The following is a 17,615-nucleotide window of genomic DNA, read 5'->3' as shown; positions in this document are numbered from 1 at the left end:
ATTTGTAAGGCATTGGTACGTATTAGGTACTCAACAAGCACCCAAACGAATAAAAATATACTAGTTGGAAAAAACAACAGATATTGAGACTTAATTTTTAATTAAATGATATTATACACAAAAGTTCATTTTACGAGTACTAGCGCTATTAGTTTGTAGGCCGCCGTGAGAGGATGAAACATTTCTGAAGCAAAAGCTAGGATGTTGTGAGACCTATCTATATGACCGTGTTTGGTATTGTGCAGTATTTTCTGCGCTTTACTATTATCATATATCTGAGACCAAATATTTGTTATGATATCCGTTTGGGATTTCATTTTGGAATTTTGAATGTTAAACTTTTTTCTATGTTGTAGTTGTAGCAGAAAACCTTTTTTGTCGATCGTAAATAAAAAACAATTTTCAAAGAAGATTTGGTGCTTAAATGTAGGTTTATTTTTTCAGCGAAGAAAAATGCTTCGTTATTAACTTTCAAGGTGAGAATATCAATATAGGTCCTACGAATCAGTTGTAGGTTTCCATTGTAATAATTTTAGAATTTAATATATCTCTGATGTTGCATTTTATTTTAACTGTGATCATAGTTTTTAGTGACTTCTGGACCATGATATGTACAGCGGTTAATGGGTTCTGCGAAGATGCGGAAACGTAAACACCGATTTACCTGTCAGGTTTCACACAACACTAAATAAAATCAACGGTGACTATGATAATTTTTGGTTAAAGCCCCGCCACAATCAACAAGCTTTTCACAAGTAAAACATAGAATACGTAACAGATGAATTTCATGTAATTCAGTTGAACTTGCAACAATCGTACATTACGATAAGCATTTACACAAGCCTGGTTTACTAATAAGTAGAGTTTACTGTAGATATCACGTAATACAGTTATTGCTAAAATTTTAATATGTTTTTGACCAATCAGAAGCGTTCAACCTTTTTTTGTGGTGCAAAGTGCTATAATTACCAAAATATATTTGGGTAATTTTCTTATGTTTCAACATTTCCGTAATATAAAATAAGAAAAAAATAAGAAAATTGTTTTTTTCAGTACTGCAGACATTTCTTGTGTGATGCTAAAAACAGTGTTGGTAAATTCCCCCGGATTTCTTAGATGTTACCTATTTTAGGTTACATTACAATACTTGTGCAATGACATGGCCATGGCCATCTTTCGTTTTAATTGCATTGCCGATCGTGTGATTATACATAACAATGTGCATATTTTGTATTTGAATTTGGTGATGCAGTGAAAGATAAATAAAAATTTAAAAAAAAAAAGTTTCTCCTGTGCATTAAAAACCCACAACCCTTGAAAGGGATGTTATTTAGCAGTATGGAGGTGTGGAATGCTTAATCATGATGTGCGATAGCACATAATATTTTGGGTTTTTTTCTCCTTGATTTTTTCTTTCAATTGCACATCAAATCAACACGTGTAGGATTTAATTTTTAAATTTCATTTAGCAGCAAAAATGACTGGAAAATTATTTTCCATAATTCAAATTAAAAATTGTGCCAAAAATTGCTAATTGGCAGCACAACACATGCGAGAATGTTCTATAAGAATCATCAACATTTTTATTTTATTATTACATAAAGAAAATAGGTTTATATACTTGACACTTTTGCAGAAAAAAATTATGAAAAATGTGAAATTTTTATTGTAAGATGTAGTTGAAAACATTACTTACCGTATATGAATTCCAAAACATTTAAAATCAGAATTGTGCATGAACATTGCTAACAATTAATCCATCATGTGCAAAATATGTGTAACTGTTTGTGATTGTAAGCATGATTAAAGATTTGTTGTAAAACTCTTTATCATTCCCCTGAACATTTACTAGTAAAGCAAGGTGTTTACTTGGTGTCGTTTTACAAGATTTTTTTTTTTTAATTTGTTTCATTTAAAATTTGGTTATTGAAACCATAACCATCATGCAATTTGAATAAAAATATTCTCGTAAAAATATGTTAACCTATAAATGTTTATTGGTAAATATGTAGTTGAGCGGTATTTGCGAAAAAAAATGTTGAAAATCCGAAAACACCTTTATTAGACGCTCTTCAACTTCCTCTTTTCATTAAAAGCGGCGGAGGTAAGAAATTCCAAATACTTTAGGAGATATTGAATTTTTAAATTTCATCATATGTAGTTGAGCGGTATTTGCGAAAAAAAATGTTAAAAGTCCGAAAATACCTTTATTAGATGCTCTTCAACTTCCTCTTTTCATTAAAAGCGGCAGAGATAAGAAATTCCAAATACTTTAGGAGATATCGCCGTTCTTATATTGCATACAAGACCTGTGTTTATCATTCGACCGTCGCCATTTTTTTATTTTGCCGTGTGTTTGTGAATGCCTAATCAATGAAAATGGTCGATTAGGTCAGGTCAGTTACATTATAAATACTTTGAAACTAAGCGTACATTAGAAATAATATGAAATTATTTCAATGGTTCTTTAGTTTTAAAGTATTTATAATGTAACTGACCTGACCTAACAAACCGGGACAAAGGATGAACATAAACAACTCACGTAAATTTTTTTTGTTACTTATTACTTGCGCAACAATAAAAAAATAAGACTTTAAAATTAGAAATGTTAAAAACTCGCCTAAGTTGGAGGTGGTAATTAAATACAGTTTTAAACAATAAATGAAGTAAATAATCACGTATTGGTTAATTTGAATTCTGGCCTATCACAAACAATCACGTGACATCATTATCCAATAAAAAAATAGATGCTCGTAAACAAGAAAAAATGCTGAAAGCCACATGAACGCACTGCTATAATTGTGATGAAATTTAAAAATTCGATATCTCCTAAAGTATTTGTAATTTATTACCTCCGCCACTTTTATTGAAAAGAGGAAGTTAAAGAGCATATAATAAAAGTATTTTCGGATTTTTAACATTTTTTTTTCCCAAAAACCGCCCAACTACATATTTACCTGTTTGTTTATTGATTGCAGCTTTTAAATTTTTTTGTAAAGTGTATAAATAATTATAGTGAGTCGCATCCTAAGTTTGCTGTGTACTTTAAAATGGGTATTTACTCACTCTTCCCAATGCATGATTTCTGCCATTAGCACTACACCAATCCTTCACTTAACACGACTAATGTATTCTTACATATGTTCGTTTTATCCGAAATCGCTTATTCTGAAGCATTGATTTTCATAAATAGCAAGGCTAATTTACTTGATGTTGTTAAAACGACAAATATGACACTGCATAACGGGAGGTAGTTATCGTCAGTTGGCTGGTTGACTTGCCTGCCTGGGCATGACCTTCAACCCACCTCGCATACCTTTCCAAACCATCTTTTACTGGCAGTGAAACTGATATTACTGTCCTGATATTTACATTTTAATTTTTGAAAAATTAAAATGCCTATTAGTGTATAACCGCTTGGTTCACACTAATCCTGTCAGACCCTTGATATTTTTTTTTTTCATTGCACCATTCATTTAACAATTTTTTCCATGTGAATCATATGTTTATTTCTGTTCCATTATCTAATGACAAATCTATTCCTGCAAGTACAACAGACAGCATCAGACTTATACAAATGGTTGATAGTCCTTATTGTGTACGATTGTGCGCACAGTTGACTTGCAAAAAACTAAAGTGTGACCAACATATGTGTGGCATTCTTGACATTCTGCACATTCTAGTTTTGTCTCAAATTTTTGAACATCTCTCACTTGGAAGCCATGATTCCACTTTAATCCCAACTCCAGGTGCTTGCACATGTAAGTTACCAGCAGGCGAATGGGTAGACGTTGCTTTTGTTTCTGCATACGAGTTCACTGGCTAGACTGAAATTCATCACAGCCAGGTCTGTGGCCGAGTGACAACGGTAAGGCACGACGGCGTACGCGTGGACGTAAAAACATTTGGTCCTTCACACTCCACAGCTGCAACTGAACATTCCATGGCTGATGTTTGTACAATAGCTGATAGCATATTCAGACCTGCACGTGTATCTCTTCCTCCTCGTATGGCTAACTGTATGCCATGGTAGGGTCAGATGGGGTAATTCCGACCATTTTACTAAAATTCAAATTTAAAAAAATTGTCTTTACTAACAAAATAAATCTTTTGTGACATTATACATACTGAGGTGGTTCTTTGGTCCTTAAAGGATGTGTTTATGTGATTGTATGATAATAGGTGTAATGTTAGTGGTGGAAAATTGGTGGTCGGAACTACCCCAGTAGAAAATACATAATCTGAAAATTTGGGGTAATTCTGACCAACAACTGGGGTATTTCCGACCACTTGGTTTAGTTAGTCTCCATACAGTAACATGTAGTAGTGGCAGGGGTAGAAATGACCATTACTGTTTATGCTTAAAACATAACAGCTTTCAATTGATGAAATTGAGGTGGTCGGTTTTACCCCAGAATGAGAAAATTTTGTTATAGTGAAATAATCACGTGTCAATTTTTATATTCTTAGCCTACTTTTATTAACGTAATAAGCCTACCTTAACAGCAATGTAGGTACTTTTAAACAGATGAATACATGCACACTTGTTATTTCTCTACTTTTGAGACAATTTAAAACAAAACTTGGCCATATTACATATTTACAGGCTCTATTCAAATGGAATTGCAATTTCACAAATTAAATTCAAAATACTAGACTATAGCTTTTGAATGAAGAATAAATTAATGTAAATAAAACTGAACACCTTCCTTTGTGAGAAGTAATGCTTAGACCTATGGTTTTTCAAAAACAGAAACTGTTCCAGAAAATACGTAAATAATTTTTCTGTCCTTTTCAATAAGTTTCGGTTCTGGTAAAATGCCAACAATTTGGTCTCTGCTTACAGTAAATACATCATTCTCAACAACTGAAAATTCTGATGATAATCCTTCACGTCTTAAAGACACAACCACAATTTCATCTCCAAATTCATCACTTGAGATTACTTTTTGAACACAACATGCATATGTATAACGAGTTGATTTCTGGGCACCTCCTACAAGTGTGACGAGCACATACTTCCCTAAAGTAAAATTTTCATTTGTAGGTGCTAAATAGTCAACTTCTGGTAAGTCAACATCCAGATCACTTAAGGAATCTGCTGGTAAGCAGAGGGTTCATCTTCTGAAGAGGAATTTGAAGCTGTGTGTTGAAGCCTCGATTTGGACGACTTTCGGTTCTTCGCTGTGTGTGTCATTTGCACTGACTTATCCTCTGCTTCTTTTTCATTACTGTGTGCATCTGCTGCTATCTTCCGTTTCTTAGTTCTTTCTTTCGTAGGCCTAGACTTTTTCTTGACCTTAGCAGCTTCAGCTTGTTCGATTCTCTCCATCACAGCTTTTATTGTCAGAACTTCTACATACGTCATCAATTTTAGTCTGGGTGTGACCTTCCTTTCAAGTTGAGCTTTTTGTCCATCGTCTAGTTCATTAATAGGCTTATGAGGTCTTCTCAGTGTTTCAGCAAATACCTCGATGACTGAATGCAGTGTGGGACTGGTACATATTGTTTGTTTTTGGAATGTACAGAAGTAGGCCTGTACGTAGAGACAAGTTGTTTGCATTAATATTTGGTGGATTTGTTGATGTTGAAGGCATTAGCATAGGTTCTTGTAAGCCTACAGGTATTGTTGAGGAATGTAAAGCCTGTATTGAATTAGGGGAGGTTGGACCTATGTGACCTGGTGGTTTTACAAATGTAGGAGTTGGATGGATGCCATTTTGTTCAATTGATATGGCTCTTTGGCATGGATCTTTTATAGAACTATGAGATGGAACAGAACATGCTTCTGACAGCTGTCGCTCCTTGTATTTTCTTAGGTCAAGTGGATCAAATTCATGTTCTGAGAATTTCTTGCAGTCAACAGGATGAACTCCAGTACTTCGGAACCCTAATATGATGTTACCTGATGACATTGTAGTTTGCCAAACTTCTCCCAGCAGCTGTACAAACATACACTTTGTCAAGCGACCTATTTTCTGGCCCATGTTGCTTTTCCCATGCTGCACAAGTCTGATGTCCCAACTGGTTTTCACAGGGCCAAATACACATTTGTCTAATGGTTGTAATTTATCAGTCAAGTGACTTGGCAGACAAATAAGAGTCACATTATTTTTTAAAGTCTCAGAACATATCTGCAAACTCATGTGGCTGGCATGTCCATCAAAAATTAGAACAGCTGCTTGTTCAGGCAAACTTTTCAGTTCACGAAGTTTTATAACATGTGGTATGAAGCATGCACAGAACCAATTAAAAACTGTGGCTCTTCCATCCATCCATTTGTGGAAGTTGAGTACAGTGTGCCTGGATAGGCATTTTCAGATGTACACCTTGCTTGTACAGCAGCTCCCTTGAAAACAATCATAAGGGTCAATCCATGTGAAATCAACCAGTGCTCTGAACCTTACCATTTCAGATTTTGTTAATTTTTTGTACACTTGTATCCATGGAACAGTTGAAAAATACTAAATTTTAAATTTTTTGGGCTAGTAGTTTTTGAGTAATAGCCATTCAAAAAAGTAAAAAATCATATTTTTTGCAATATTTGGAAACAGTAAAAATTGTATTACTTCAAAACTATTAGCTCTAGAGAGCTCAAACTTGTTTTATTCTCTTCAGTATTTAATGGGCTTTAACCTGATATATTACAAGGTTGTCATCCTTCAACTTCCATTTTTTTTTTCAAAACAATTAAAAAAATATTTTAGAAAATCTCAAAAACACCCCTTTTAAATTTTTTTTCGAAAAATAATTTTTTTTTTGTATACTACTAATAGGCTACCTCTATACCAAGTTTAATAATGGACCAACAATGGACTCATCTAAAAAAAAAAATATTGTCTTAAGTAATAGTGCTTTTCCAAATTTGCTGATAAATGTCACCAAAGAGTGAGCATTTAATATTAGGTTTTTTAAATGCAAATAGAATCTAAGTTTTGTTATTGAATAATCAGAATGTATACATACATAATGTTTTTTTAATATACAAATTGTAAGTTTTAATGTGTTTGTAAGAATAGCTATATAATTTTTTTTTTTGCAAATGTTGCTTTCTCTGTGAAAAAGATTCCCAACATAACCTGTACATTTCTGTGTCTCTCTTGTTTATCCCAGTCAGTTGTTGTAGGACTGTGAACTTTATGGTTGTCTACATATTTGTAATGTGTTGAATGTAAATTATTTGAGTGCATACTTCTTTCAAAGTGTCAAGACTGTTATTTATTTAGAGTGAACTATTATTAGCATTTGTTATAAAGCTAAATATTTCTTTTTAATTCCTAAAAGTGGCAAACAAACATCAAAAAAATAACTGGTGTATTTATAATGTTAAATGTTGTAACCCATATAAGGAACAAAACCATCTGTAATTGGAGAAAAAATATCTCAGAAATGTGACAGATAGTATGTGTTCTTTAAATACAGATATTAAAATGGGTATGAAAATATGTAACAAATGTAGGAAAAAGGTGTATAGTGAACTTAAAATATCAGAACAGATGGATGGTAATGTAGCTGGTAAGAGTCAAAAGGATGACATTGATAATAATTAATCATTTACTGACTCAGGAGCATTGATACATTACTTAAATAAATCACTGGAACTTATTGGTGAATCTCCCATAAAATAGAAAAAAAACTTGCTGCATAAAATTACTCCACAAAAAAAAAAATAGAAAAAATAGTGGCAAGCTTGGAAAACAAATTCATTTGTTCTAAGAAAGAAAGTAAAGAAGGAAACAAAGAAGAAAATGTGAGTCTGAAATTATTGAACAATTGTAAAAAAAAAATTGCCCAAACAACTAAGCGAAGTGAAATAATGACTATTTTATCCATGTTACCCTAAAGTTGGACATGTAAAAAAAATTGAAGAAGAGTTTGGTGTCACTAATTATATGGCTCACGCTGTAAAAAAATTAGTATGTTAAAAGGGAGTTCTTTCAACTCCAAACCCAAAGCCTGGCAAAACATTAAGTGACGATACTGCACAACTTGTTAAATATTTTTATCAAAAGGATGATGACATAAGTAGAGATTATGCCTGGTAAAAAAGATTGTGTTACAATCAGGAACAAAGGATTCAAAATTCAAGTGCAAAAGCATTTAGTATTAGCTAACTTAAATGAAATTTATCAAGCTATTAAAGAAAAACATCAAACTCAACAAATTGGATTCTCAAAATTTTGTGAGTTAAGACCTAAAAATTGTATTTTAGCTGGTAAAAGTGGAACTCAGACAGTATGTGCGTGTACTGTGTATCAAAATGTCAAATTGATGATAGCTGGTTCAGGGATAAACAATTTTTATTTAGATGGATCACCTCTTAAAACATATCACACTTTTCTAGCAAAAAATATGTGTAACCCTCCAGCCCCTCATTGTTACATGAATAAATGTCAAGTGTCCAGGGACAGCATACCTGAAAGAAGCATTGGCTGAGATATTTAAAAACGAGGTAATTGATGAGGATACAAGCAATGGGTGACAGTAGACAGATGTATGATGGAAACAGTTGTGAAAGAAATTGATGATTTCATAGAAGATTTTATAGAAAGTCTCTTAAAACTGAAAACCCATTCATTTATTGCATTACAACAGAAAGATTGCTACTTAGAATGTAAGGAAAATCTGGCGGAAGGTGAGGTTATCTTTAACTGCGACTTTGCAGAAAATTATTCATTTGTATTGCAGGATGAAGTACAATCATACACTGGACGAGCAGCCAAGCCATACTGCACCCATTTATTGTATATTATAAGTGGCAAGAAAAACTACTACATGCGGAGTATGTGTTCATTTCAGAGTGTTTGCAACACAATACAATAGCATTCTATGCTTTTCAAAGAAAAATTATACAAATACTGAAAGATACACTACCATTTGAACTATGAAAAATCACTTACTTTTCTGATGGCAGTGCTGCGCAGTATAAAAATAGAAAGAATTTTTTAAACTTGTGCCTACACAAGAATGATTTTCCAGTAGAAGCAGAATGGCAGTTCTTCGCTACATCACACGGCAAGAGTGCCTGCGATGGATTAGGTGGCACAGTTAAAAGACTAGCTTCCAAAGCTAGTTTACAAAGACCATACAATGGCCAAATACTTACACCAAAGAAGCTTTTTGAGTTTTCCAGTCATAATATTCCGGATATAGACTTTGAATACTGCACAGCTGATGATTACGATGCAGCTGAAAAGAAACTTTTTCTGAGATTAAACAATTCAAAAGCAATTGAAGGTACTCACAAACTGCATACATTTATACCGATTTCTGAAAATCGTCTTCTCACAAAGTCATTCTCATCAAGTGCACATAGTGTGACAGATATTGTAACAAAAGTTAATTACTTAACACCTACAGATTTACAGAAAATTGACTCTGGATATGATACAGTAGTCTACGACAAATCATTGTGGCTTGCTTGTATTCTTAAAAAAAAATGGTGAAAATGAATTTACAGTTAGCTTTTTACATCCTAAGGGGCCATCTCCTTCATTTTTTTTACCCCAAACCAAATGACATACTAACAGTACCCAGTAATTCTATTCTATGAGTAGTGAATCCTGTGACAGCAACCGGAAGAGTGTACACGTTAAGTAAAACTGAAATTAGTGTGTCATCACATTCTTTAGAAAAATTTTTAGAAATCAAGATTGAGTAAAAGTGTAAAACAAAATTAAATAAACTTGCTTTATTACTTTACTAATACAATTTGCGACATTTACTTTCTAGTAATTATGACAACTTAACAATTATTTGCAAAATAATTCAAATACTCTTTCATCCTGAAAATTGGTAAGTAAACAGCATACGAGTGTATGTATATTTTAGATATGTATTTTGGCTTAAGCACTATTAAGACAATATTTTTTTTAGATGAGTCCATTGTTGGTCCATTATGAAACTTGGTATAGAGGTAGCCTATTAGTATACAAAAAACATATATTTTTCAAAAAAAAAATTGACGTCGTCCCAAGTGCCCTTCGCTCGCACAGGTCGTTATTTCCCCTCGTCGCCTCACCAGGGTGGGGGTGTAGCTCGCGGCTGGAGGAGTCCTGCCGCACTTGGGACGTTTTTGCGGGAATCCGGCTCCGGGTGACGCGCAGCGATGCGGAGCGAGGCAGTCGAGCTTCAGACCTGGACCAGGCAAGTTGTGTGTCGCGCCTCGCAAGTGAACAGTTCCGCCGGGAACTGAGCAGCTCTACCCTCACCGGGCCACCACCTCTACCGATCCAGCTCCCTGCCAGCCACATGGCGACGTCACGACCCCGAGGATCTCCGCTCTACCTTTGAACTGGCCCACGGGGTCTAAACTTAGGCTAGTTTGCGCCCTCAACGACGGCAACATCGTAGCAGGGACCGGTAGGGCGACAAATTAAAAGGGGTGTTTTTGAGATTTTCAAAAATATTTTTTTAATTGTTTTGAAAAAAAATGGAAGTTGAAGGATGACAGCCTTGTTATATATCAGGTTAAAGCCCATTAAATACTGAAGAGAATATAACAAGTTTGAGCTCTCTAGACCTAATAGTTTTGAAGTTATATATTTTTTACTGTATCCAAATATTGCAAAAAAATAGGTTTTTTTTATTTTTTGAATGGCTATTACTCAAAACCTATTAGTCCAAAAAATTTAAAATTTTGTATTTATCAACTGTCCCATGGCTACAACATGTGTACCAAAAATCATTCAAATCTAAAGGGGTAAGGTCCAAATTAATTTTTTTATTGGTTGATTTCACATGGGATGACCCATAGGTGGCAGTACAGCCCCATCAGCTGACACACAGGCCAATACTGTTGTTGACTCTTTGCCTGATCCACCAGAAACTCTGGACAGAGTTGTGCCTTTCTGACCAATGCCACGAACACGAGATGGATCGCTGCTGAAACCACTTTCGCCTGCATTAAAAACAAAACAAGCTTTGTCCGTTCCTGTTAATTCCTTCTCCCTATGGACAGCCTCCAATTTGTCATAAAAGTCGTACACAACATCAGGGTTTGTAGCATTCTTCTGCAGTTTTTGTAAAAGTTCTGGTTTTTTCAAGCTTAAGCAAGGGTGCCTTTTCATGAACCCGAGGTACCAGTCTTCACTAGGGGTACCATCAGCAAATTGAGTTTTGTCGCCAGGTCTAGGCCTATTTGTTTTCACATATTCACCAACTAAGTTCAGTAATTCGCGGCGGTCGCAAGGATATCCAAAATGAGTCCTCGCAATAATGCAATCTTCAATATCTTGTTCTTCCTTCACACTCAGAGTCCTAGGTCGCCCACTTCCAAAGGTGTCAACCTAACTTTGCCGCATACCCACTCCTGAATAACAGTTTTTGGGACTTCGTACTTGACTGCAGCTCCTCTCTGTGATAGCTTGCCATCCTTAACATCCTGGACTGCTTGGGTTACATCCTCGACAGAGTATCTGCGACAAGGATTTTTACGCGTGTATGTTTGAGGCATTTTCCTGTAACACAGAGATATAAGTATTTAGTAATTTGGTAAGGATGTGGTCGGAATTACCCCACAAATTGTTGAATGATGGGGTATTTACGACCACAGTGTACAGCCTCATCAAAAGTTAAAAAAAGTAAAATACATTTTAACAAACTCGTTTGTCATAAGTATGCTTACTATAAGCAAATGTCAAGGCACTGATTCCACTAATTTGGAATGAATGTCGGAATGGATTTACAGTTCTTTTTGCACTGTAGCAAATGAGAGGGTATAATTTGACAAGTACTTGAGACTTTTCGAGGTCAATACCATGTACACATAACTTACATAATAGACAATAGTAATCATATTCTATTGATTTTTCAATCATTACAGTATGGTTGAAAAGCTTGCTGGTCGTATTTACCCCATGGTCGGAATTACTCCACTCGACCCTATATCTGTTGTTTACCGAGTTGAAACAGACTTTGTGGCTTTATGTTCGACCTTTTTTTTTTTTGCCTGTAGCGATTTCGTGCTAATTGAAATTTACATATGTGCTATTAAAGACTGGGACAGTAAAATTAAGGTCACACTAAATGAATTTGTACACTCTGAAGACGTGCTAAGTGAGGGATTGGTGTATCCTTTTTCTGGTGTGCTCTGTTACCAGATAAATGCCATAGAGTACAAAAGTTTGACACAATTTTAAAATGTAATGAAATTTATTTCAAATGTGTCTGAAACTTTTTTTTGTTATAAAATTTGGAATGAGGATTTTAGAAATATATTTTCCTTTTGTATTTCATCAAGAACATCATCTGATATTAATTTTTTTATTTCTAAGGAGATGTAATAGAAAGTTTCCATCTTGATTTTATTTCTCTTTGTTAGCAATTTATTTTATATCATTTAATGTTAAATGTTTGGCTCTTTTTAACACATAATTCTATGAAATAACTTGTTATTAATAGTGGCTGACTTCTCCAAATAGTTCCTCCTGTGAACTAATAATTGGTGTTAGCATTGAATTATTTTTTCCACTTTCAGAATGACTAAAACTGTAATAGTATACTGTCAATAGATAACTATTTTGCAGCCGTAGAAAAATCAGCAAATAGTAAAATTTAAAATGTGTTAAAACTTTTATGATAAACGATGGTATACTAAAAATACCCTTAATGGTAACAAGCAATGTAGTATCAATCTGGCAACAGTTGTAAGCGTGAGATAGACTTAATAAAGAATGACATTAGTTTCCTCCCCTATGTTCACATATGACCCAGTTGTTACAAGGCATGTCACATGTCTGTTGTGAGCTATTTTGGCAAGCGGAATGTGGCTGCACAGGGATATGAACCACGTGGTTGGCAGCACTGCAGCAGCTGTGAGTGACCCTTCAACAGGCGTGTTTGCGACGCAGGCAGCCGAGGTCATCCCAAGCTGGAACCAGTCGAGTCAGACGGAGCTGCCGGTCACCAAGGTGAGACCAGTGGTTCGGTGTGAGCGCTTCCTTTCATCACAGTAGTTCTCCTACTTCACAAGCACAGTGAAACCTTAATTAGAATTCATTTTTCAATGTTATCATAAATGTTTTCCAAACTATTACAATTTCTTGGTATGATGATTAGAAAATTTGTGTGTACGTACCATATTAAAAAAATTAAACTAGTTGACTGAAAAATTACAAGTATTTTTACATACAATGTTGGGAAACAGGAAAATGAAAATAAGAATTAGAAGTAGAAATTATAATTACTTGGTGTAATAAATAAACTAACTTTGATTTTGCATGCTAATAATTAATATAAATAAAATAATAGAAGAATGGGAGTGATATTTAAAATACAGTTGGTAAAGTATAAAGTTGATTGAATTAAAAATTCCGTAAGCGGGCATACCATAGTCAATGGACTCGCGAATTTTCTCCTAATGTATGGCAGTTAATTTTAACTGTGATCCCGACAGTTGTATTGCAATTTGTTATGCTTGTTGCCAGCTAAACCCAGTGTGTAACATGATAGCTATCTGGACTTAGTAGGTGTGTTTACCAAGGGATGTACTGTTCCTCTAATGATTATTTACAGTTCACCTTATGTGTGTTTACCAAGTAAATGTGAAGTACTTTGGTATATATAATCATGGAAATATACTAATTTGAGAAGATTGCCTTCCTCGTTTTAAATTATAAAAACATTTTGGTGCGTGGCCGCCACACGCTTCAGAAGTGCAACTTCACACACATAAGAAGAATAGGAAATTTTTAGGGTACTCTAATATTTGAGACACTCGTAATCATGCATTGAAAATAGACTTATCCAGTGTCTTTCCATGTTTTCAGTGGAATCTAAAAATGAATCAATGGGTTTATGACAGGTAAAAATATAATTTATAACCCTATTGTAAATGTTTATACATATTGCCACAATTTTAATGCTAACACTGAATCCGACCTCAGAGTTGAGAGTTTAAAGTTGCGAATTACGGGTTGTGAAAATATGTGAATGTAGACAAAAGTATGAGAAAGTATGTAAATTTTTACAAAAGTATTCGAAAGTTTTCGTTTAATGAGACACATTCATTCAAATATTTTCAAAGCTCATTGTGTCTGAAGATGTAGGCTTTTCCTAGTTTATTTAATACTGACAAATTGTTTCTAGCAAAATGTATTTTCATTTGTCTTCAGTAAATTTGCCTTTCATTTTCTCAAGTCTAGCTAGATTGTCAGAGTAAATTTGCAGCTATTAGTTGCCAATTTTTTTGACGTGACGTCTAATAAATCGATGTACGCCGGCTGCACGCATGAAAGTGTCCCGTTTTGCACATTGTCCCATTACGCTGTGTCCCGTTACGCTCATTGAAGGCTTGCACCGCATCTATCTCTCTTCCACTCGATTGGAACAACCATCGATTTGACTTTTTCGAGGCACATTAAACTTGAAACACTCCCATTCATTTCCTACTTTTCCTAACATCGTCCTATCCTTAACAGAATAACACAGATTGGAAGAAGTTAAATAGCAAACATGTATAAAAGTTATAGTTATAATAATCTCTTTGTTAAAGTAATAAAAATATTTGAATTAATGCGTGCAAATAAAAGTAAATTTATTAATTAAATTGTAGATTTCATTTCACTCCTTCTTTGTATCCATACAAAATAGTGATAATTCAATAAAAATTATTCAATTTTATTCATAAAAGTATGTAATCATTTCATCAAGGTTTTGTTATGACGTCACGTTAAACTATCGTCTGTAAACCGACTTTACAGACAACCAATATTTTTTTTAATATTTGAAATTGCTCAACACTGGCGACTCAAATACAAAAGGAGTAGACTGTAATAAAAGATATTCAACATTAGCAATAATTCCTGGCATTAGAGAACAGGCACAGAGTATCCATCCCTCTCTCCTATCCAAGTTATGATGCCAAAAGAGGTAGGCCTGGCTTTTCAAAGTACTAACAACTTTTACACTTTTCTTATGGGGCCACAGACATATTTGTACATCTTTATGTTGCTGGTGGTTTAAATTTAACTTAGAATTTAACTTAAGTTTTCCTCATGTAATGACAATTTAAAATGTTTGTGGGCATGCAGTAAATTAAACAGTTGTTTGTACATCATACTAGATTCTGCTGCCCCAAAGGATGTAGGCATTGTGCTGCTCTAGCCATCAAATTAGACTAAAAGCAACTATGCCTTGCAGGTGCGTGTTTGTGGCCAGATTGCGGTAAACCACAACGTACGGTATCTTCATTGCAACACTTTTAGTCGTAAATGTTGTAGAAGCTAAACAAGAACCAATTTTGAAAAACCGAAATAGAATCATGGACAGGGGGAAGTGTGAAGGGGGGGGGGGGAAGGAAACTAACACATTAATCCATTTTCTAGTGTCCAAACTCTCAACTCACTGATATTGTAATGTGGATTTTGCAACATTTTGAACTATAAATCTTTTGACCATGGTCAAACCAAAGGCAAGCACTGATTTTTTCATGTAGCAATTGCCTCCAGGCACTTATCACTTTGCTTTTACCCAGTTTAATCATTTTACTGTGGGACATAGTTTCAACCATTATTATTAAAAATATATATATATATATATATATGTTTTTATTTTGAGATAAATGGTTGTTGTTTTTGATAAAATAATATATTTATAAATTCAATTTGCTCTGATACTGGTTTAATACAATTTTTATATTTATGTATTTTAAACTGTTAGTAGGGATGTATATATATTTTAAACTATAATACAGTTTGAGGTATTACTGAGATTGTCCTAATAAACTACCTTATCATAAAATTCTGAATTAAGTAATTCAGGTATTTTGTGTAGCTTAGAAAATAAAGCTAATATCATTGTGACAACTCCATTTTAGCCTAGAAGGTAATTGTAGTGATTATATGGTACATTTCATTTGGTGTAATTTTTAGTAGATTAAATATCACCTTTTTTAATTTCGTATGCTAATTTTGTACGTAGTGTTACAAAAGTATTAACTCATCACTACTACTGTCTTATTGCCTCACTCTTCTTCTGGTGTCAAGAGAGACTTAAGCTGTAACCTACCACCACCAATAATATTTTTTCTTTGTATTTTTACCATGGAATGTCACAAAAAGTTCAAGAAAAAGTAACTTATTTTTTTTTCTACAATCAGTACCACCCTGTGGCTCAATGGGATGAAAGAGCCCGGCAGACTGTGTAATTAATTTTACTTAATGGTAACATACTGATTCAGAGATGTTTCAAGTCAAGAAAACATGGAAAATACAAGAACATTAAATCATTTAGGAGTATCAGTATACTTTCAGTATACTATAAAAAATATTTTTTAAATTTCTTCTGTAAATTTTTGTTTGGATACTACATGCAGTTTCCGTTTCCAATAGCTACTTCCAGAAAAATCAAAGTTATATTACTGAAATAATAATTTATTTGAGTAGCAAACATTTTCCAGATAAACAAATTTGTGTTCATTCTGTTAAAAAAAAAAAATTATGAAAAAAAAAAGTGTCTATTCTTAAAGATGTGTGGGCAGTGTCTATTTTCAGTTGTGTATTGAGGAAATTTTGATAGTTTTACTTTGGAAAATTATGTTCTTACAATAAGCTGACATTACTTGGATATGTATGTCTAACACTTGATGGTGCTCAACTACTTAAGTATAAAAGGCCCAGGAAAATTTACTCTTGAATTGTTAAACACCTTATAAAGTCTGATAATCAGAGGACTTTAAAAGTTTTTGTAACCGTGTAACTGAACTTCAACACATTTAATTCTTTTACATAAGCTTGAAATCACTGATATACATACTATCCAGCCAATATGAAGTGTTTATCTTAGCTATCCATCATTGGGATCATTTTGTCACAGTTGAGTTGAGAAAGCCTTTATCATTAGTTTATTCAACTGATAACAGTATTTGAGTAAAATTTATACTATATTATCCACAAACCTTCTATAACAGTAAGTACTATAGTGTAACTTAATTACAAGATTGTATTTAATTCTCGGCAGTGTCCATTTGCAATTATATATCTCTTTTCCACCTACTCAATGGTTTGAAATGAATGTTACGAGCTATGTTTTTGTATGTCATTAATCATTAATAAATAGATTACCTTTAAAAGCTGTCAAACATTGAAAATAACATTCTCACTTGTATTTGTGCACTAGTGATTAAATTTGGTGATGCTTTTGGTAACATATTCAATTGTTTGGCTACAAGATATTCCAATTTTCCTTTTCATTGTAGAGATCTTCAGTTCCTTGTAAAGTTTCTCTGTCAACTTTATCAGCCACATAATTAGGTAAGCCAAATGCAATAAGGTCTATAAGTGTCCCAGTATCAATTGTTTTTCTTACTTCCAGTAACAACCTTTCTTTTTTTAAAGCATTCTCAAGTAATGAACCTGCTTGATATTTAAGGGGATTGGTGCAGGACAAAAAACAGTCATTCGTCAGAATTTGTTGGAAATGAGCTTAAGTGTTTTATAAATGCTTGTTTATTACTACTGTACGGCCAGCCAGCACGTATATAAGCTAGTGGGTGAGATTTGGCAAGTTAGTGGCGAGAGAGCTTCTGTGAGGGGAGGTTGTCGAATGTTGCAGCTCTGAGGCCTGCCATCTAGTGGGAATCTTTCGAAGGTCTTCCACAATATCGCCTTTCTCTC

At 33.9% G+C, this 17,615-nt stretch overlaps 1 protein-coding gene across 8 annotated transcripts in view; it reads left to right on the top strand.

Annotated features, from left to right (window-relative positions):
- The first annotated feature begins 233 nt into the window (after positions 1 to 233).
- LOC134527514 (trithorax group protein osa-like) overlaps positions 234 to 17,615 on the top strand; it is a 251,358-nt gene continuing 233,976 nt past the window's right edge. For 4 of the 8 annotated variants that reach the window (XR_010074209.1, XR_010074208.1, XM_063360246.1 and 1 more), the window contains exons 1-2: positions 266 to 476; positions 12,779 to 12,911. Coding sequence is in view for 5 of the 8 variants with exons in the window: in XM_063360246.1 (XP_063216316.1) it covers positions 12,783 to 12,911 (129 nt within the window). In the remaining 3 variants the exon portion in view is untranslated. Of the gene's footprint in view, positions 477 to 12,778; positions 12,912 to 17,615 lie in introns of those variants that run through there. The other 4 variants (XM_063360248.1, XM_063360244.1, XM_063360245.1 and 1 more) reach the window with 3 other exon arrangements.

This window comes from Bacillus rossius, chromosome 1 (assembly GCF_032445375.1).
Source record: "Bacillus rossius redtenbacheri isolate Brsri chromosome 1, Brsri_v3, whole genome shotgun sequence".
NCBI lineage: Eukaryota > Metazoa > Arthropoda > Insecta > Phasmatodea > Bacillidae > Bacillus > Bacillus rossius.
This window is presented reverse-complemented; position numbering and strand designations above follow the sequence as displayed.